The sequence below is a fragment of the Vespa velutina genome, chromosome 1 (assembly GCF_912470025.1).
Source record: "Vespa velutina chromosome 1, iVesVel2.1, whole genome shotgun sequence".
NCBI lineage: Eukaryota > Metazoa > Arthropoda > Insecta > Hymenoptera > Vespidae > Vespa > Vespa velutina.
The window spans coordinates 2,927,068-2,949,669 of NC_062188.1; the positions used below are offsets into that span (position 1 = coordinate 2,927,068).

A 22,602-nucleotide genomic window follows, 5' to 3' on the forward strand; every position below is an offset into this window, starting at 1 on the left:
AAAGTTTTCTTTATATATTTTCTTATATATTCCTTTTCTTTTCTTTTTTTTTCTTTTCTTTTTTTTTCTTTTTTTTCTTTTTTTTTTCTTAATTTCTTTTGTTACGAGCTAATTAGTAAACGCAAATAATCCTCCTCCATCTTTATCGTCGCACCGGCGTTTACCGTTAAAACAGGTAACTCGCTCTCTTTAAATATACTTTCTATCTTTGTTTCAACGTATTATACTTTACGATCTCTCGTTAATTTTCAAACATTGAGCTTCTGATATCGCTTAGCGGGAGACTTCGTATAATTTAATCGAATCATAAAATCGAGGATATAGCTATACGTAGGTCGTTGCGTCGTAATATTTATTAAAGTTCTTCGAACATTTTTCATGAAGAAGATAACGTTTATGATGACACTTTTATACATATATATATTACATTATTATATATATTATGCACACACACACATACACACACACACACATATATATATATATATTATGTTTACTCGTCCTAAAAAAAGTCATTCAACGAACGTATGATCATTTTGTGACTCATTATGTATAAACATTTCATATTTATATATATATATATATATATATATACATGTATATGATCATTATAATTAACAGACATGTATGAATCAAAAAAGTCTTAATGTATATCCAGCTCGTTTTGAATAAAAATCTCCGAGTAATAATAAAGAAAGGATGATAATAATAATAATAATAATAATAAAAGAAAAAAAAAGAAAGAAAGAAAGAAAGAAAGAAAAAAAACAGGAGGAAGAAGAAGAAAAATGAGAAGAAGAAAGGAGGAAAGGAAAAGAAGAAAGAAGAAAAAAAAAAGAAGGATAAGAAGTGAGGCAACTGTAGAAGGCACAAATTAGATTTAATCTTGTACGATACAAACGCAAGTAAATCTTACGATCGAGAACGTGCGCGATGCTAGATCGTCCCTCAGCGAAGACCATTCTCCCCCCACCTCAACCCTCTCTATCCCTTCGCCTCCTCCTCCTCCTCTTCCTCACGACTTCACAGCTCTCGCGCGCGAGTCAGACCTTATCTCGGCACTCGATCTCGACTAAGCGAGATGGTACATACATATAAAGAGATTAAAGAAGGAAAAGGAAAAGAATAAGTGACGGTGGCGATGGAGACGGCGGTGGCGGCAGCGAGCTTTTTAAATAACTATAATGAGAGCAATTATCGTGTGCGCGGGCAAGCAGAGTGTGACGACGTTGAGAGAGAGAGAGAGAGAGAGAGAGAGAGAAAGGAGAGAGGAAAAGGAGGAGTAGAAGTAAAAGGAGGAGAAAAAGGAGAAGAAGAAGGAGAAGGAGGAAGAGGAGGATGAGGAGGAGGAGAGAAAAGGAAAGAAGAATGGTATAGAAGGAAGAAATTTGATGGTAACGATGGACTACGACAATAACTACGATGACGTTGACAAAAAGAGAAATAGAAACTAGAAGAAAAAGAAAAGAATGGAGGTGGAGTGTAATAAAACTATAAAGGAAATAGAAAGAGAGAGAAAGAGAGAGAGAGAGAGAGAGAGAGGAGATAGGCAGCGCGTGGCAGGCGTTTCCTCCCTCTCGAACCGAGTCGCGGAGCGTGCAACCGCCTCCGGCGGGCGCTCGGGGCCTTAACTACTTTCTTATTCGCTCGTTCGGGGCCAGCCTCGCGTTACCTCCTCGCCACCGTTGCCGCCAAAGCCGCTTTCTTACGTGTGTTCATTCTTCTTACCTCCTCTCGCCTCTTTTACCGCCACCCTGCCACCCCCCTACCAACCGCCTCCACCTCCTCCTCTTCCTTCTCTACTTCCACCTCCTTCACCTCCTCCTCCTCCTTCTCCGGAAGACCGTACCCCGAGAGGAACTGCGGGTCAGAGAGCACGAGGCATATTCGATGCAGACTCGTGGCTCGTGCCTAGATCCATTGGCGCCTAACTAACTATGCCAGATAACAAAAAACACTATGCCTCTTTTCTATATCTCTACATTCTTATTTTCCAACGTTCACTTGAATTTCTTTACATCGTTAATAATTACGTCGTAACAATATTGAATTACAAATTGAACGATCGTAAAAATGAATTTGATTGGAGGAATCGATCGATAATATCATTTATGTACTATCGATATCGAAAAAAAATCTTTCGTTAATCCTTGTTACTCGATGTAACAAATTATATCATCGTTTGATCACTTACTACTATGAATGTAAAAAGGAAATTTATATTTGTATAGGATGATTATTAAAGTATTAATAAAATCGTATAATAGAATGATAAATTCTATTGGTATCGTAAAGATCTTCTTTCATCAGCCCGTGTAAATAATATATATATATATTTTATATATGTATATTATGTATATATATATATGTATATATATATATATATACATATATGTATATACATAAACATGTATTAATCATATACGATAGAGGATGGTAAAATCTTAAAGATTTGATAAGTTCGACGCCGATGCTACGACGATATAACGAGAAACGTGTTGCACGGAGAGCGTACGGGAGCGAAGTAGCCTCGCTTATGGTCCGATGGTGCCCGAGGAGCATAACAGTTCGCGGAGCATAACGCCACGAGCCATCATATCCTCCTTCCAGAAAGGCTCCTCTTCGGTGGTGCTTTCCTCCTTCTCCTCCACCTCCACCTCCACCTCTACCTCCACCTCCACCTCCACCTCCTTTGACGCTTCTTCTATGCTTCTTCTCTACCTCGTCCATCTTCTCGCGGTGCGTAGGCGCAACGACACATGAACACGCGCCGCGTCTTCTTTTACGAGATCACGAGACTCCTCTCTCTCTCTCTCTCTCTCTCTCTTTTTCTCTCGCATACTATCTGTCTATCCATCTATCTCTTTTTTCTCTCTATTTCTTTGACGCGTCCTCGTAAGTACATCTTATTTAATGATTGTGAGACTATGTTTCTACATTTCTACTTATATTCTCGGTAACATAGAATACATGCAATAATTTGTATATATATATATATATATATATATATATATATATATATATATATATATATAGATATTATTGTAATGATTATTATTTCTCCGAAATAATAATTGTCTGAAACATTAATTATCGTTGATGAAATAAGAAAGGCCGTATTAATAGAAAAATAATGCATAACGTTTCGCAAGTTTCGAAGTTGAAACATCGTTATAATTCTTGAAATATATACATATGTATGTACATATCGACCGTTTGAATTTCAAGTTAAATAATATACCTTCGATCACGTGTTCAAGAATTTCGTTATTAAAATAATTAAACAGAACGTGAAGATTATTCATTTTGACGTGGTAATTTCTTGTTTCTTCTTCTTCTTCTTCTTCTTCTTCTTTCTTTCTTTTTCATTGTTTCTTTTTTTCTTTTCTTTTTTTTTTTCTCCTCTCGGTACGAACTACTCGTGGATTTGTTATCTACGAAACGAATGAGAAATAATAATTAATAAGACGTTAGTGACAAAAAAAAAGAGAAAGAAAGAAAAAAAAAAGAAAAAAAGAAGAAAAGACGGGGTAAGGGAAAAGAATAAAAAAGATGAATCAAGAAAAAATAAATCAAGTGCGGGATTTAGCGTGGAACGAGCCGCGTGCGTGTTCCGCTTACGCGCGGGCTCGTGCGCTCGTGCGCCCGCGCACACGTTCCTTCGGTTTCCGCGAACTAGATCGGTCAGGCAGATATTAGGAGCAACGCGTCTGCCATTGCACTGGCAAATACTCCTGCCTGCCTGCTTGCCTGCCTACCTGCCTGCCTGCCTGCCTACTTGCCTGCCTGCCTGCCTGCCTACCTGCCTGTTTGCTTGCCTGTTTGCTTGCCTGTCTACCTGCCTGCCTATCTGCTTCCTTGCCTGCTTGCTTCTACCTGTTCGTCTCTGCTCGCTTGGTCATTGTCCACCATGAACACGTATAGGAAGTAAACGACGAGTCGCCGATATTTCTATAATTCTTTTGGAGGTGACGTATAATATCACGTGTATATAAATATATTATATACGAGAACGTGAATGAAACTCCTAAATACATGTATTATTGTATTCTCCATTATTAACGAAAATAGATTGGAAATAATTAATTAACGATATAGCAAGTGACAATTTTTTTCTTCAATTTATTTCGTACTTCGCGGGGGAGGTATAAATAGTTTCAAAGAATTTTTCTTGTTTTTTTTCTTTTTTCTTTTTTATTCTTTATATAGGATTTACGACGCGTTTGAAAATCTTATTACAAATGTCACGTGGAATATTTCCATTTAATGTTATCGTGCATGCGAGAAAAAAAAAGAGAGAAAGAAAGAAAAAAATGCAAAAAAGATATCCACGTAAATCGCGCCTCTTCGCTTATCATAAATTTCAATGTACGTATTGTACGTTCGGCGAAATCGATAGAAAATATTTTTATTCCGTTTTCAATCCGGGACAAGGTAGAATAATAGTAGTAGTAGTGAGTGGGTATAATCGTAAAAATTTTACGCCCCAGCGATCCTCTTCTTTCGCACCTTCGAATAAAGGAGAAAGTTTGACTTCCGCGTACGTCACCCTTTAATCATCGTGTTCGAACTTCCGCAATGATTGTCCATGAAAGATCCAAATTTTTCCTTTTTTTTATTTTTTCTTCTTTTTCTTTTTTCCTTTTTTTTTACACAATTTCCAAATATTTCCTTTCGTACTGATTGCGAAAGAAGAAGAAGAAGAAAAAAAAAAAAGAGAAAAAAGAAAGAGAGAGAGAAAGAGAGAGAGAGAGAGAGAGGGAAGAAAAACCTAACCGACGATCTGATTTAACTTTTTATAATTTCCTCTTTTCTTCTTCTTCTTTTTTCTTTGTTTTTTTTCTGTTCCTTTTTTTTCTTTCCTTTTTTTTTCTTTTTTTTTCCTTTTTTTTTTCTTTTTTTTTTTTTTTTTTTTTTTTTTTTTATTGTTCATATACATAGAAGAAAAAATTCTACTAACTAACTAACTCATTATAAAGAGGAATCACGAGTAGAATCTTTTTTCGAGATAGTAAACGCGAAGATCTGAGTTGCGAGAAACAACCGTTGTCCAGTGGCGAACGGCAGGAAGCCAATAAGAAGAAGTTAACACACTCGCGATGAGATTTTCGGTACGATAATCATAGGGAAACTACGGACGCCCATTGTGACAACCCCTACTCCCCCGTCCGCCCTTCTATCCCTCCACCTATCTCCTCCTCCTCCTCCTCTCCACTCACCCACCCCCGCCCCCCGACCCCTATCCACAAGCATCCACTATGAGCACGATAATTACGCCGGTAATAACTCGGTAAACAGACGCGTTCGCTATCTCTTCATCGTCGTTATTGTTGGTCAGGCGGGTGTTACTGACCGGTGAAATGATTATACTCTGTTCTTTTCGTCACTAAATCTTGTGCAATTAAACATTTACGACACGTACCGACACATTACGTACGTACAATCACAAAATATTTTTTTTTTTCGTCTTCTCTCTCTCCCTCTCTCTCTCTCTCTCCCTCTCTCTCTCTCTCTCTCTCTTTTATTTCTTCCGATTCAATCGCAGAAATATTTTCCAAATGATTTATTGCAAATTTTCAAATTCCTTTTTCTACCTCTGCTCCTCTCCCGCCTTCTCTCTCTCTCTCTCTCTCTCTCTCTCTCTCTAATATTTTCGTAATAAAATGAATTATGATCTTTAATTTCGATCGATTTTTCAAAATTTCCATCCGGTCGTTGGATCCGTATCCGTTTTTCCCTTACTGATTTTTCTTGACGGACGTTGACGTTCCAGGATAAAAGAAAGGGTGAAGGGTAAGAAGAGGAAGGAGGTAGAAGTGAATGAGCGTATGGATCTAAAGAGAAGTTGGAAGGAGTAGGATCGGCAGGGCGGCACCTGACCGGAAAGCGTCACAGTCACCGCATTCAGCCTCGTTCTCCTCCTCCACCTCCACCAACTTCTCCTCCTTCTCCTCCTTTAGCCCTCCCCCCTTCCATCGTCGCTTTCGCCCGATTCTCTCTTTTTTTTTTTTTTCTTTTTCCTTTTTTTTGTCTTCTTCTTCTTCTTCAACATATCTACTCATTCCGTTTTCCCTTCGAAGGGTTGTTTGTTATAATATATCTTACATTGAACTTTCGAAATTGGTAACGGGCGTGTCTATGTGTCGTTCTTTTTTTTTTTCTATATTATAAAAAATATCTATGAATATACGATGGGATATATGTAATGTACGTGTTCTATCTGTCAATTTGTTACGTGTATGCATATATATATATATACACATATATATATTTTTTTTTATTTTTTATTTTGTATCAGGAGTGAACGAACGAAGTCTATGGCGATACGTTAATGTACTACATGGTGGACGTTAAATGAAGATTCAAGAAAGTGAGAGAGAGAGAGAGAGAGAGAGAGAGAGAGAGAGAGAGAAAGAAAGGAAGAGGGTAAAGAAAGAAAGAGATGGACGCTAAGGACACATAATAGCAGGATGTTACAACGCCCGTGTCCGGTACATAAGTATCTGGTTTCATAAATGAAAGTGTCTTCATTCATAGATACATATTTCCATACAATTGCAGCTATTGGTTCGTATCTTATGATATCGCCATTATGTGAGGACCAGTGCGTTACATATGTACATAGCGCCATTATATACAAATTCCTAGATAATGTTGTGCCACTGCTGCATTAATGATAAAGTTGTTTGGATATTGTGATATTACGTATGTCCAAATGTATACATATGTATATACTTATATATATATGTGTATATAAATATATAAAAAAGAAACTAGACTAGTGAGCTTCCTTTTGATTGTTGATAAAAAATTTATTGATTATGCGTTACATACTCTACTTCTCTATCGATATCTATCTAACTAGAAAGAAATCTTGTTGGTTTTCTTTGTAAGAATAAATTGAACATTGTGACAACAAAACACAGCTCTCTCTCTCTCTCTCTCTCTCTCTCTCTCTCTCTCTCTCTCTCTCTGTCTCTTTCTCTCTTTCTCTCCCGACGCGCCCTATACGCTAGGTAGGAAGCCATCCTTCCTAGCATCCAAAGTCCACACAGGAAATCTCAGACGCACCCACCGAAACACCCCGCCCCTCTGTCCGAGCCGATTTAATGTCTCGTTTCCTCCCGGACGATAAGGGGGCTACGATTTTATAGAAGTTCCATCGCACGGCATAAACGGAAACGAACATTTCTGGGGTACGAAGGTCGTCCTTCGAAAAGAATAAAGAAATTTTCTAAATCGAACCTTTCACTTTTTTTGTCTTCTTTTTTTTTTTTCTTTTTGCTTGTTTAATCACAACTAAAACTTGATTTTTTCTTAAAAAGAACAAAACAAAAAAAGGAAGAATGAAAAAAACGTTCATAATAATTTTAACACAACGTTCTAATGAACCATATAAATCCAATAATTTCATTTCATTTCATTTCATTTCATTCTAATCGCATAACACGCAGACACACATACACACAAGAGCGTGTTTGTCTTCACAAGAAACTATAGTTCGTGTCTTCAGCGATATAAAACTTTCGCAGGTGCACTTGGTCAAATCGATCGACCGATAAACGAATAGATAACTATCGATGCAAATACACACCTTCCAAATATATTCCCGAAACTTTCTCTCTGTCTTTAAAAAAAAATGTAACGTTCGAATGTTAATTACGGTAAAGTAAAGACCAAAAAAAAAAAAAAGAAAAAAAAAAGAAAAACGAGAAAAAAAGTAAACATAATCGTACGAAATCGTATTAAATGATTTGACTTGGAACACGTTCGTTGGCACAGTTGAAATGAGTTTCGATGGTAATCGAAAAAAAGAAAGGAAATGAAAGTGAAGAAGAAGAAGAAGAAGAAGAAGAAGAAAACGAGGAAGAAGAAGAGAAAGAAGCCATTTTGATTAGGACAGCTGGTATTCTCTCATTAAAGTGAAAAATTCTTTTGCACCGTGTTCGTGTACACAGTTAGCGATCGCGAATAGAGGACGTACCAAGCGAGATAGTAAATTTTATAAAATAATAGCCCAACGGTGACTGCATATTCATTTTTCCGGAGGGTCCGCCTCCCATCCCACCCTACCCCACTTCTCCCCACCTTATTTTACTTCATCGTCCTCTCTTTCTCTCTCTCTCTCTCTCTCTCTGTCTTTCTCACTCTACGTCGTTGTAGTCGTCGTAGTTGTTGTTGTCCACGATACTCGCGGACTACATATGTATGAGCTTCTGCTGGACACGGTAGTCATGCCTCGGCGAACGGACTCCCTTCTCCGTTCTTTTATTTTTCCTACGAACTCTGCAAACGCAACCCTCTTTTGCTCGTAACAGAAATATAAACAATAAGAGACTCGTAACCCGAAAAGTATAGAAGGCGACTCTATGGGTAAGCCGGATGATTAGCACTCCTTGCCTTCCTTCCGAGTGCAAATCGCATGACGATTTTTGTCAGGACGTTTCCTTGATTACTCGAGTTATTGTTATTATTTTCATTATTATTTTTGTTATTGTTGTTATTGTTACTATTATTATTATTATTATTATTATTATTATTATTATTATTATTATGATTATTATTATTATTATTATTATTATTAATAAGTTGTTCGGTGTACGGATAAAAAGGGCGAAATGAATGTATAAATAAAAGGGTGACCGAGTTTAAGATTTTTCCTCGTTTCTACGTAGTAGCATCACAGTTGTATTATACATATCTACTTTATGAATATGAATTGGTAATATTATTGCATTGAGTATTAAAAATGTATGACTCGATTTGAAACTATCTATATATAACATAGCATTTGTAATATCATTTATATCTGCTATCCGTTTAACATAATTTCTATAATAGATGATTATTTTATTCTAGCTTTAATCAATAGTTCTTGATATATCACATTGTACATATCAATTGATAATACAAGATTATTGATATTAACAAGATGAAAATGATTATCATTTCTTTATCTAAATCGGTCGTTAATTTTCTTCCCTTTTTATTGGCAATCACAATAGCAATTTTTTTTTCCATATAAATATTCACATATATTTAATATTGTATAATGTTCGTATATATGCGAGCGCACGATATATATATATATATATATATATATATATATATATATATATATATATATATATATATATATTGTGTATATAAAAATAGCACACACATATAGACACATACATTATATATTTAATACAATATATATATATATATATATATATATATATATATATATATATAATATATACATATACAAAATATATACATAGCTATATATATGCGTGTGTGTATATACATAATATATAATAATATATATAATAATATATATATAATGTTTATTTGTGTATTATATATGTTTATAAATCTTAAAAAATCTTAAAAAACAAGATGCTTCTGCTCGTTCTTTCGTTCGTTCTTTCGTTCGTTCTTTCGTTCTTTCGTTCGTTCGTTCGTTCGTTCGTTCGCATTAAAGAGCAATTAGCCGCGGCTCGCGATCACGCTGATGCCCGGAAGCGATAGAAGCCGGCCGCGCGTGCCACCCTTACACGCGCTCGCGCACACAAGCTAAAACACGCGCCTTCTACGGCCTCGGGAGAGGTACCTTCTTACCTTTTTCATCGTCTTTATACTTAGACGATATTCAACAAGAGGCACGAACGAGCGTGAAAAAAAAAAAGGAAAAGAAAAAAAAACGAAGAAGAAGAAGAAGAAGAAGAAGACGAAGGAGAAAAAGAAAGAAGGAAGAAAGATGGAGATGGTTATATATTCTTTCCTCTTTCTCTTCATTTCTTTCTTCACCCTTCTTTTTCAACCAACCCCCCTTTCTTTTCTACTCTCCCCACCCCTTAATCTCTTCTTATCCCTTCCACAAGACGCCATGTACTCAATTACCGTCGAAGATAATCATTATCACGGAAACTACATCGCTGGGCCTCATTGCCCCAATCCTTAATTAACCGACGGCCGTAATTGGCAGTACTGGACGTATCTACGTATATATACGTGTATATATATATATATATATATATATGTGTGTGCACATACATATGTGTGTTTTTGTGTATACGTATTTATGTAGTCGTACGTTCCGTATGCGGTAAGCATGCGTTAAGAAATAGTATTCGCCCGATAAATATGTTCTACCAACGTGTATCTTAGCGAGGCCAACGGATTCGGATTCTCATGAAAGATTTATAAGGGCTAACGCAGTCTACGATGATGATCATTATGCGAATGATGCGATCATGACTACGAAATGAATCTTGTTTGTAACGGTTGCTATTCACTTATTAATTCTTATCAATGTTTATATAGTTATGCATATCTATTTTATTTATATTCTCTTTCTCGTTTTACTAATAATTATTGACAAGATATAATTATATTATAATTATTTAAAAAATTGTATAAAGTGTTTATTTTTTAAGTTTATATTATTATTATTATTATTATTATTATTATTATTATTATTATTATTATTATTATTATTTTTATTATTATTATCATTGTATATCTATTTATCTGTAATTTTCTTTCCTATAAATGGTTCATCATCATTTATAAAAAAGTATTATAATTATTAAAGAATGATGCAAATTTTATTTTCCAAAGTTCATTGTTATTGCTATATTAGTATTATTATTATTATTATTATTATTATTATTATTTTTATTATTATATAATTGTTCGTCTATAACTTTCTCATCCCTCAAAACGGATCATCATTTTTATTTTTCTCTACAAGCAGCATGTCGGGATACATTTACAATCCTTATATTGATAATCCGTATTACTTCGTGCTATATGCATACCTCGACTCTTCTTTTATTTCGATGGAAGACTTTCTTGAGATAAAATATAAAATGCAGGATGAATTAAAGACCAAGGCTAAAGTAAGTAACGCTTGCATATACGAGAGAGTCTCACGCACGCATAGGCCAGCTCTCAACGTTCGGTTAATTGTAATTTATGTTCCGTAGACTTAGGTCTACTGCTATTGCATTAACTATACGCTTACGTACTTAGATGTTCCTCCATATTTCTTCTTTTTTTTTGTTTTTTGTTTTTTGTTTCTCTCTACCAATTCATTTTTACAAAATAAATTATCGTATCGGTGCTATATAAATATATATATATATATATATTTATCATTTGGAAAGTATTGTATCTAATGATATCGTGATTAGAAAAAAAAAAAAATAGAATATTTCACCTTAAAAGAGATAGTAAAAAATTTCATCGGCAAACCCTTTGTAAATCCTTCTCTGATATATTCACCGACCGACGTAAGGGTCATTTTCAAGCTTCGTTTCGTCGTCGTTTTACAACTATCCAAAGAAAGAGATCGATCGATCGGGACTAACGTAGAACACGAACAAGCAAATATGTAGGTACATACATACATAAGGTATATAAAGTTGAAAATACGATAGTTGAAGACGAATGAAGTTTCGACGAGCGGTCGAAGATAAAGGGATCGTCTTTTCCTTTCCCATAAAACAAAACGTTTTCGTTTTATGCTGATCGATTTGTTGTTCTGTGATTTTATAACTTCACCTGTCTATACTTACATTCCCGCAGTGATGCCAAGGTTCAAACGAACCGCTATAGTTTAGATACCTTTCCTATGAACATCAAAACGAGGCTTTACATATTTCGCGATAAGGGTCGGCGAAATTCAAAGATTCTTTGTGCCCTTTTATACGCGTCGTCGGTACAAAGGGTTCATACCAGCGAAACGTATCGAATGCATTCCTGTTTTCGAAGGTATTGAAAGAAGAGATAAAAGAGAAGATGAAATCGAGTTAAAGTTGGAATGTTAAAAATATATATTTATTTATTATGAATTTTATATTATATATGCTGCAGTTTATTATTAAATATTCCTTATATTTTATAATAATCCTTATAAAATGTAACGCCAATAACAAGGACACTTGTTATTTCGTAAAATACATTTTATGAAAATTACTTTCGTCGTTACATTTTTTGTATTTTTCTTTGTCTTTTCTTTTCTTCTCTTTTTTCTTTTTTGTTTTTATTTTTGTCTTGTTTTTTTTCTTCTTCTTTTTAAATAGATCTATTATTCATATATAAAGATCATATTACGTTTTTCTAAGGATTAATAATATATTTATAGTTTTGTTGAGAAAATCTGAGAATTCCGAGTGATATATAATAAGCGATATAAAAAAATTAATATTACGTTTACTCGATCGGATATTATATATTTTAATTTATGTACAAATTGTTTTTCTTTTCCTTTTCTTTCATTTTTTTTTATCTTTTCTTTTTTTTCTTTTTTTTCTTTTTTTTTTTTGTTTTTTTTTTTTTTTTTTTAATCAAACATGTATATATATATATATATGTATATGCGATCGCGATACACACTGACTGAGATCAAAATACTTCAAATCTTGGACCGTGTAGTACTTAAGATCGTAAAAATTATCTGTATCCATTTGAAAATATTTATAATCTTCTAAATAGGACACTTTGATTCCGAAGAACCATCCTTTTGTTCATTAGATATATCTTCAGCTGCCAAAGCTAATACCTCTTCGCATACTCGTTTATAAACCCATGCATCACCCTTCAATCTTTTTCTTCGTATACCGACTAATAATTTATCATCGGAAATACCTTCCAATAAACATACTTCTAATTCGAATGAACATGCATTTCTAGATAAAAATGGTTTCGTATTATTAACGTCTTCCGTACAATCGTCTGTTTCTCCTTGTAGAATGAAACTACGAAAATTTTTATCATATCATTAATTGTTACTTGCTTATTTATTTTAATAATAGATCCTTTTTTTATTTACCCTTTTTGATGACACATAATTCCTTTACGTCGCAAAGCTCGTCGTAATTGCGACAAGACGTACTTCGGACAATCACTTGACGTTGATGATACATTGCACAAACCCTTCAAAAAATAAAGCAAAATCATTTAAATAATTTAATTAAGTTTATATATATTTCTTTTTAAGTAATTGATATAGTATATAATTTAGTATATATATATATATATATATATATATATATATACAATATTTTTTTTTAAATGAAAAAATACGTACTTTTCCGGAAAGTACAGTCGGCTGATCGGGATCTACATTCTCATTTTTGATTCGCCGTTTTGGGGTAAGAACGCACCTAACACGATGCAACCCTCTCTCCAAACCCATTATAACTTTTCTTGCACTTCCAGGCGTCGAGGATTGTGCATCTCTATATATCAAATATTTTGTCAATCAAATATCAGTATTAATTTAATGAAATCAAATTGCAATGATTTTACCTAGATTCCAATGGTACGTTATTGGTAGGTGTTGACACAAGTTTATTTTTTTCAGTACATTTCTTTGCTGGCACTAAAACAATAGTATTTAAGATATTATGATAATTTTCATGTTACAAGATACATGTTATAAAAAAGCACAAAGATATATTTGTTTAATAAAAATAAAACACATAAATTGTGCTGAAAAAAACCCTTTAACTCTAAACAGCGTGTTATTTCTCTCTCTTTCTCTCTTTCTCTCTTTCTCTCTCTCTCTCTCTCTCTCGCTCTCTCGCCCTCTTTCGCTCTCTTCATCTCTCTCTATTGTAATTATCCACTTTACATATATCTACTGTAATGTATAGATCTTAGGAACTTCCATTAAAGTTTCTAATTAAGATGTTGGTATCACCTAATTAGTAGCCAACTTTAGAAAACATATTGCAGAGACAGAGAGTATGTTTTACAACCAAAAGTAAAATAGCTTTCTAAAGATGTTTTTTTTATAAGAAAACAAATATGTTAATATATATACATAAATATATATATATATATATATATATATATACTTAGTTGCATATATTTATAATAAAAACAGAACTTACCAGGGGAAGAACACTCATCTGATTCTTTACTTCTTAATCTTTTTCTACAAGCAGTTTGCGGTTCTGTGAATCGTTTTACAGTTTTATCTAAAAATAGAAATACAATTCAATTTAAAAACAAAATTACAAATAACAAAACGTCTATGTAGAATCAAGTACTAACCAGTAATAGGAGTTTTGTATTTGTTAGTTGAAAAGTCATTGGTAATGGGTGATTTTCTAATTACTTTATTATTTCTAGGAGAGTGTTCCAAATTTGTAATAAAATTATGAATTCCATCTTCATGCTGTGGTAAATCGACTCCTGTCTATATAACAATAATATGTGATATCAATAATTAGGAATGATATATAGGTATAAAAAATAGTAACAAATATATACCAAGCCCTGCCTGAAATAAGACTTCGCGGAGGATGATATTTTTAAAGAAAGCCCACGTAATTTTCTATCAAGTAATAATAAATATGTGGCTGTTCTATAATCAGTTCTATCACTTTTAGCTAATATGTTCCATATATCTGAACTATGTTCTCCACAAATTGCCGACATAGTACTTAATACATCGTCATCTTTCTCAAACTGCGTATCCATGTAACAAAATATCTTTTTTTATTGAAGTAGCCTAGTATACGGATAAAAACAAATTGTTTTTAAAATTCTTACATTAGTTTTATGAACAAATGATATTGGATTAAGGAAACCTGATGTTATCCATGGGTGATTGCACAATTCTTGAATTGTTATCCTCTTTTTTGGATCTCTTTGTAACATTGCACGAATTAATCTCTTGCTGCTAATAGATAACCAACCTGGCTCGTCATATTTCCCATTCTAAATATAACAGATAAATTTAAAGTACCAGAATAGTTGAAGATGAAAAATACAAGGATTAGAAGATTCTTACCAAAATTTTTTTGTATAAATTCTCTATACTATTGTCATCAAATGGAAGGAAACCACAGAGTAAAGCATAAAGAATGACTCCCATGCTCCAAATGTCTACTTCTGAACCTATCCATAAAATAATTATGACAACTTCTGTTTTTATTTTCTTTTTTTTTTTTTTTTTTTTTTTTTTTTTTTTTTTAATAAAAGTAGGAAATAATCAAAATTAAAAATATTATTAAGAACCTAAGTATTTTTTGCCTAATATCAATTCCGGTGCTGCATAAGTTGGAGAACCACAAGAAGTATACAAATGTGATTGCATTCCACTTTTTGGTTTTGCGCATAAACCAAAATCAATGAGTTTCAAATTTTCATCTTTATCTAATAAAACATTTTCCTATAAATAAGTACAACTCATTATATTTGTTTACTGATTGATATGTAAAAAAAAAAAATATATATATATATATGAAACAAACATACAGGCTTAAGATCACGATGAGCATATCCGAGACTATGCAAATATGCTACTGCAGAAACAATTTGACGAAAAAATTTGCGAGATTCTGACTCAGTCAATCTATTTCTTTCAACTGTAAAAATAATGAAATTAATTCTTGGCCGTTTATCTCTATTAAATCAACGTTGAATCAACATTAATGAAATAAAATCATATGAACAATCACCTATGTGATCAAACAATTCTCCTCCTGAACAATATTCTATTACCATAAAATAATAAGTGTCTGTTTCTATAACTTGATACAACTTGCATATGTGTTGGTGTAATAAAGTTTTGAGCGCCTCTACTTCTAATTTTACCCTTGGCAAATCATCCTAAAAATTCAAAGTTTTTACATATTTAATTTTTCCTTCCCTATTGTTACATTAATCTCAATAAAATTTAAATAATCCCATACGCCCAAGGCTGTCTTATCCATGATTTTGATAGCAACTTTTTCTCCAGTTGCAACATGAATACCAAGTTTAACTTTTGCAAAACCCCCGCTACCAATTGTCTTTTCCAACTCGTATAATCCTTTAAGAGCTGCATATCGCACCATCATAAAAAAAATCTAATCAATTAAATAAAAACACTTTGCAAGCGAATGACACTCGCTGTCTGAATAACTTTTCAAACTATCAGTTTAACGTAAACAGTTTTTAAAAGCCAATCAGAATCATTCAATTTTCATGCCAATCTTCATAGCGTTAATGTTGACAACGTTATAAAGCCAAAAGAAATAATAACTAGCGTTGGCTCGTTTTGGCTCAATTTTTGAAATCTTTCTCTACACATTTAATAAAAACGATTAATAATTTGAAATAATATATAGATCGATTGAAATCTATTTTACTTCTCGTTAAAAATAATCAATAAGTTTTAGAGAATCGAGAATGATGTCCAACCTTACAAATGAAAAAATATCGATAAGCTATCGATTGTAGTGTAGATTTATATCGATGCAACTCAACAAAGTTGCTTCCATTTATCAGTAGCACGATTTCTAGAGATTGATGGTCATACTTAACCTTAAAAGTATATAATGAAATGTCAAATTTAAAAATTGTGTTTGTAGTAACGCAATAAATGCGCCCGCAAAAAGTTGACATCCGAGCCATAATAAGGCTGTGTAGGGTTAGAAGCAGTTAGCATTTGGAGAAAGGTCAATTGACAAAGAATAAGCACACGATTAAGCATTTATCTTAAAGATGACGGTTATGGATTTTTTTGGTTGTGCTTTCTTGGCTTTTGGACCTCCATTAGCCATGTTCACATTTACTATAGCTAATGATCCAATAAAAATTATCATATTAATTGCCAGTGCCTTTTTCTGGCTTATTTCATTACTTTTATCATCTGTGCTTTGGTATGCTGTTGTTCCACTTCAAAATCATCTTGCATTTGGATTAGTATTTTCTGTATTATTCCAAGAAACTTTCAGGTAACAAGATACTAAAAGATTCATTTTTTATTTTTATTTTTTCTTTTCTCCTTTTTTTATCTCGTTTTCGCATATTTTTTATTTTTTCGTGATACTAATTGATTTTATAAATTGTTAGGTACCTTTTATACTGGGTATTACGTAAAGCTGAAAGAGGTTTAGAAAAAGTAACCACAACACACGTAGCTGATAGCAGACATATATTTGCATATGTTTGTGGCCTAGGTTTCGGTTTTATGAGTGGAGCTTTTGCTCTGGTCAATGTGTTAGCAGATGCAATTGGTCCTGGAACCATGGGTATCAGACATGGTACAGAATACTTCTTCATCGTATCAGCATCCACCACTTTGTGCTTCATTTTACTTCATACGTTCTGGGGTGTTATTTTCTTTGCTGCTATTGATAGGCAAAAATGGGGACAAATTGTATGGGTCGTAGGATCACATTTGTTTGTTTCCTGCATGACCCTATTAAATGTAAAACAATTTTATGCAATCAGTCTTTCATTTGCTTACATTGTATTAATTATTAATGCGGCTTTTGCCTTTAAGGTCGCAGGTGGAAAGATGCGAAATATAGCTCAGTGTTTTACAAAAAATTAAGAGCTTATGTAAGCACTTGGCTAATAAGATATAGATGTAAAGAACAAATATTTCATTTTTTATAAGAATAAAAGTCTGGATATGATACATTTGATTTCTTAATAAATAACTAACGAAACGGCTGTTTACAAAAATGAGTACAAGTCAATGAGAAAAATGGATATGAAGTAAAAGTTAATTCTATGATCTCTAGTTACTTATTAGATACTCGAAAAAAAAGCATCGAATATCACAGCCAAATTGTAAATACACTACTACATTAAATTCTTTGAAAATTTTTGTTGTAAGAACTATTTTAAATAATCGGATCTATTTTACTTGGTACGCTCTAGCATTAAGTTTTTTGGTAAAATTGCTAGTCCGTCCCTTAATCCATTGAGACAAATGATAATGCTGTAGTTATTGTTCAAACTGCAATACAGCAAAGACAATGCTTTAATTTAAAATCTAGTTATATGACATAGTGTACAGCATATTCATTCAAGAAAATTAATATCTATAATGTGTATGATTGTATGAATGTGTGTTTGTGTATTTAATATGTATGATATAATGATACAGATTGCAAAAATTTGCAATCTGTTTAAAAAAAAAACTATTACTTGAATATGATATACAAAAGACGCGATATAAATAAGGAATTGTTCATTGATTTTATATATAAAATAATTTGTTAAAAATGCAATTTAGATTATTACTGGATCATGTTATATCTCGCATCCTAATTCATTTACAACATGTCATATCTCAGTAGTTTATTAACCCACTCATATTACATTTCATATATTGTGTAATTCAAATAAAAACCATTTTTGTACAATCGCAGGTGCATTGATCTATTCCTTACCATCATCTCGGAAATCAAGTAAATGTGTAATGTATATAAAATTCATAAAAATATTAAGATATTTTTTGTATACCACTGTCTTCCAGAAAAAAAAGAAAAATAAGAAAAGAAAAAAATTAACATCATTGTTATTCTCATTTTTTTAATTAATAAAATAACAAATCAATTTAGTGTATAAAAACCATTTGCCATTGCATATTACTATTTGTCACTCAGAAGTTAGAGATCAAATTGCCATGCATACTTTTTGACTATTAATATCACAACTATAGTTCTTGGATGCTTCAATACACAAATTAATAACTTTTTAATATACAACATCTATAATAACTTTTTACATACGAACTAAGTATAGTATAGGAGAATATACTTAGATTAATAAGAATTTGGTAGAACCTCTATCTCAATATCGTAAAATTAGGTATTACAAAAATATTGACTTTATAAATACTATACTTTTTGAAGAGCAGCACTCTGAGAATTCTCTATTCTTTTTTACATCATACATAAAAAATATAACAAGTTGATATTCAATATTATCTTACAAAGTCTGTTTAATAAAAAGTCCACTGTATCAACATTAAAAAATAAGTATACTGAAATTTAAAATATGTTACACCACTGCAATTGTTTGAGAGAAGCTACTTTTAAAAACTTTTCAATTATTAACATTATCTTGCATTTTCAGAAATAGGAATATATTGCATCGAAATCTACGAAGTATAATACTTTGTACAATTGTTTAAAATAATATGATCTGTATATTTTGCACCCTGTGAAGTGTAGAACTACAAATGAGTTCTTTTTTGTATTACACGTCTATGAACTACTTGTTAAGGAAGCCATGAGCAATTCCATCTTATTCAAAAAATTTTTTCCTTCCATCTTGTCCCATCTTACTTCTTTAAAAGAACCACCTAAATTTTCCCATTTTCTTTCTCGCACTAATTGTCCCGGAAAGAAATCTTTTCTAGGAGAATGTGCAATTGCCACTTGTACTCCTGTTTGGGGTTCACATCTTACAGCTATCATTCTGAAATTAACAAATACGAACCATATAACAATTGTTATTAGAAATAATTTCAGGAGTATATAAATTGTAAATTACCTGTCACCGATTGGCGAAGCTAAAATACAACTACTTGCATTTCCTAAAGGCTCAACTGCACCTAAACCGAGATGAGAACTATTTCCCAGAAGTTGCCACCCCATACACTTTGCTAAAGATTGTACTGCCGTTATTTGGTGCTGATATATCTAAAGTAATCGTAGTATTAAATTCATTATATCATTAAATCTGTCTGTGCGTGTGGGTGTGTGTGTGTGTGGTATAATTCTACATTGATAAGTTGAGATTAATAAGTAATATTAAGAAACTAACCTGACAAAAAATTAAATCCCTTAATTCCTGAGGTTCATAACTCATATGCATTACTCTGCCATCTCTACAGACGCATTTAAGTGATTTTTCTCCTACATGAACGATCAACGAAGTACGATATAAACTGTCGTATCCGTGTGTTAATATATTAATTTTAACACATGACTGCGTAGGGGAATTTAATGCCATCCAATGAGATACAATTAAAGGATCCTTAACTTCTTTTGCTATTGTGTCCAGAACATATTCAGTACGTAATCTCATGAAAAAGTGTTGAGCTTGTTGAATGATTTGTTCTAGTAATGTTTGACTCTTTGACATTTCTAGAAGTTCATATCTATCTGCCGCTGTTGGACCAGCCAAACATCGGCGTTTACTAGGTCCAAGAGGACCCGATGAAGGATGAGGAAATGGATGATGAGTATTTTTATGATGTACTTCACGTAGCAATTGATGCAAGGAATGTTCTAATACATGATCATGATCAGTTTTGTGAGGTGGAGGGGCGGTTGGTTTTTTGTCATTCCCAGTACTATGACACAAACCTATGATCAGTTGAATTCCTGGAAGCACCTGATGCAACAATAAATTTTATACATTCCATAATCGATTTTGTAATTAAATTATTGTAAAGAACATAATAGTTACAGTAGCCATAATTTGATTCCCAACAACCATATGCGGAATTGGCGCACGTAAATGTACAGCCTCTCTTGCCAATTGACTAAATAGTTCTTTACAGAATAAAACATTTTGTGCTGCTTCTAATTTCTGTTGCCAATGCATATCTGCATTGGAACTATGCGCACTACTATTAAGTAAACTAATGTTAGCACTACACAAATCCTCCTGATCTAAAATATATAATGATGATTTTCTAAACGAATATAATCAAAATCATACAGAAAAAAAACAAAAAAAAGGAAGAAAATTATTATAAAATATTAAATTAATATTATCTACCTTTCTGACATAATACTTCAATATAAGCTACTCCTTGTAATTCACTAGGTATAGTAACACGCAATGCAGATGCTTTTGAATTGGATGGACCATGAGATTGTCCCGTTGTATTACTACTAGAATTAGGTGAAGCAGGAGGACTACCATTTGGTTTTTCTTCCTCTTCCGCTTTTGTTACTTCAAACATACCAGTCTGAGTATACTTAGAGCCAGCTGCAATTAATTTTTGTCAGAAAAATAATATGTTGAAAAATAATTATAGATAAAAGTTAAACAGCAAAGAAATTACCTGTTCTATAACTAAGATCTCCAATTATAGAATTGGATACTTTCTTTAAGCGCCAATTTTGTCTTAATCTTAACAATTCAATGTGAAAATCTGGTGTATTACGATTCCTAGCTAATTCATTTTGACTATTTCGTAGTCTTTCTGCTCCCGTCATGAGAACCGAAGCAGCACCTGCTAATGCTTTTTTTCTAGCATATACTTGTACCATGGGTTTTACTTCAACTGATTCTTGAGGTACAGGATCCAAAACTAAATAATGTTTTTCTTTTGCTATTGTAAGGACATCTGCTAATACACATACCTCTGTTAGCGCATTCCTACAAAGATAAATTCATTGAAATAAAATTATCTATTATTTGTTAATATAGAAAGAATACCTCAATTTGCTTCTAACACTATCCCATGGCCACAATGAAGATTGAAAAGATGCTGGATCTTTTGCGTCCTCTTCACTTTTTTCTCCATTCTCAGGTGGTTCTTTTTTAATTTCCTCTCCATTGGTCTTACTAAAATCTATCTTTTGGGCAATTTTTGCCAAATTTTCCGACAATGTAAGAGGCCTGTAATATTAAAGTTAGACGAGTTAAGGTTAACGTAAACATTTAGATTTTATAACAAGATTCAACATCATAAGTAAAATATTATTTTAAACATAGGTATAATTTATAAATTTATAACATACGCCTGATAAATTTCTTGCCCATCATAAGTGATTTCTTGAATTTGATTTTCTATCGGTGCTTCTACCGAAATGTTCACGGAAAACGCCATTGTTGTTTACATATTTAAAGTTACGACTGAAATTGCGCACATAATATTTATTTAGTATATAAAAAAACCATTATAACATAACATTATTATAACGGTGAATACTTTGGGAATATATTGTAAAAGATTTTTGAACTAATTACACATAAATGTAATAAATGAACAATACGTTTCACTGTGTTCAACTCTATACTATATAAAATTCGTGGTTATCAAATTTTTGAAACTACCTGAAAAAATATTTAATTATTATTAAAATATCAGTGAAATTTTCTTTCGATATTAAATTCTTTAATTTAATGAAAATCGTAATTTTACAAAAATTATTCTTTCTTCATATATTATCCAATGACAGTATGATTACTTAGTACAACCAATTACTATGAATTGAGTAACACAAATCGACGTTGATTGGATGATACAATAAATCTCAATTCTTCTATGAATGACTTTGTTTTCATAAAAGTATTTAAAGTAAACATTTTAATTCTTTATAGAAAGCATGATGCGTACATTTTTATATAACGAAAGGTATCTAAAAATTATTAAAAATAAAATATAAAAAGAAATGTTACTAAACCTATTGTAATCAACGTATAAGAAAACCTGATTGGAATCTAGGGATAAACGTAATTCATTAAAAGAACCGGACCCTTTTGTTCTTCCTTTACGACATAAAGGCTACCATATTTTCTTTGTTTGAATAATTATGTAAATACAGATTTAAAAAGTAACAAAAAAAAATCATTAAACATTTTGTAATTTTATATTAAATGAAATATTAGTATAATTTCGTTTATATACTTTATTAATCATAATGAAGAATTTGAATAATTTAAATTATCCTGTATAACATATATATATATATATATATATATATATATATATATATATATATATATATATATGCTATATATATGTAAGTATGCAATTTATTAAATATTAATAAAAATATATAAATAATAAATATATGCGAATGACTATAGAACAGTTTCGAAATTTTCTGATAGATAGCACTTCTATTGCAA

At 32.1% G+C, this 22,602-nt stretch overlaps 3 protein-coding genes across 6 annotated transcripts; 1 reads left to right on the forward strand and 2 right to left on the reverse strand.

Moving 5' to 3' along the window:
- Positions 1-3,093: 3,093 nt before the first annotated feature.
- LOC124953343 (maternal embryonic leucine zipper kinase-like) lies at positions 3,094-17,222 on the reverse strand. Of its 3 annotated transcripts, none has more exons than XM_047504601.1 (13): positions 15,699-17,222; positions 15,465-15,615; positions 15,262-15,371; positions 15,022-15,175; positions 14,795-14,901; positions 14,554-14,721; positions 14,272-14,469; positions 14,053-14,197; positions 13,890-13,976; positions 13,303-13,375; positions 13,082-13,232; positions 12,824-12,927; positions 3,094-3,434 (listed from the first exon to the last, which is right to left on the reverse strand). In XM_047504601.1, the coding sequence occupies exons 1-13, from the start codon at positions 15,843-15,845 to the stop codon at positions 3,431-3,433; spliced, it is 1,599 nt and encodes a 532-aa protein (XP_047360557.1). In that variant the 5' UTR covers positions 15,846-17,222; the 3' UTR covers positions 3,094-3,430. The 3 variants fall into 3 exon arrangements, with proteins under 3 accessions (XP_047360557.1, XP_047360547.1, XP_047360539.1); XM_047504591.1 differs by lacking the exon at positions 3,094-3,434 and adding an exon at positions 11,802-12,749 and having other exon boundaries at positions 15,037-15,175; XM_047504583.1 differs by lacking the exon at positions 3,094-3,434 and adding an exon at positions 11,802-12,749.
- Positions 16,255-20,190, forward strand: LOC124953357 (gamma-secretase subunit Aph-1-like). Of its 2 annotated transcripts, XR_007102210.1 has the most exons (3): positions 16,255-16,724; positions 16,843-19,804; positions 19,882-20,190. XR_007102210.1 is itself a non-coding variant. In XM_047504618.1 (2 exons), exons 1-2 carry the CDS (start codon positions 16,492-16,494, stop codon positions 17,324-17,326), a joined length of 717 nt encoding a protein of 238 aa, XP_047360574.1. In that variant the 5' UTR covers positions 16,255-16,491; the 3' UTR covers positions 17,327-20,190. The 2 variants fall into 2 exon arrangements, 1 of the variants encoding a protein (XP_047360574.1); XM_047504618.1 differs by having other exon boundaries at positions 16,843-20,190.
- On the reverse strand, positions 18,067-21,895 carry LOC124953340 (mediator of RNA polymerase II transcription subunit 17-like). The gene is made up of 8 exons (XM_047504571.1): positions 21,489-21,895; positions 21,184-21,366; positions 20,807-21,123; positions 20,518-20,730; positions 20,203-20,408; positions 19,555-20,127; positions 19,282-19,430; positions 18,067-19,206 (listed from the first exon to the last, which is right to left on the reverse strand). The coding sequence occupies exons 1-8, from the start codon at positions 21,575-21,577 to the stop codon at positions 18,993-18,995; spliced, it is 1,944 nt and encodes a 647-aa protein (XP_047360527.1). The 5' UTR covers positions 21,578-21,895; the 3' UTR covers positions 18,067-18,992.
- Positions 21,896-22,602: the final 707 nt, after the last annotated feature.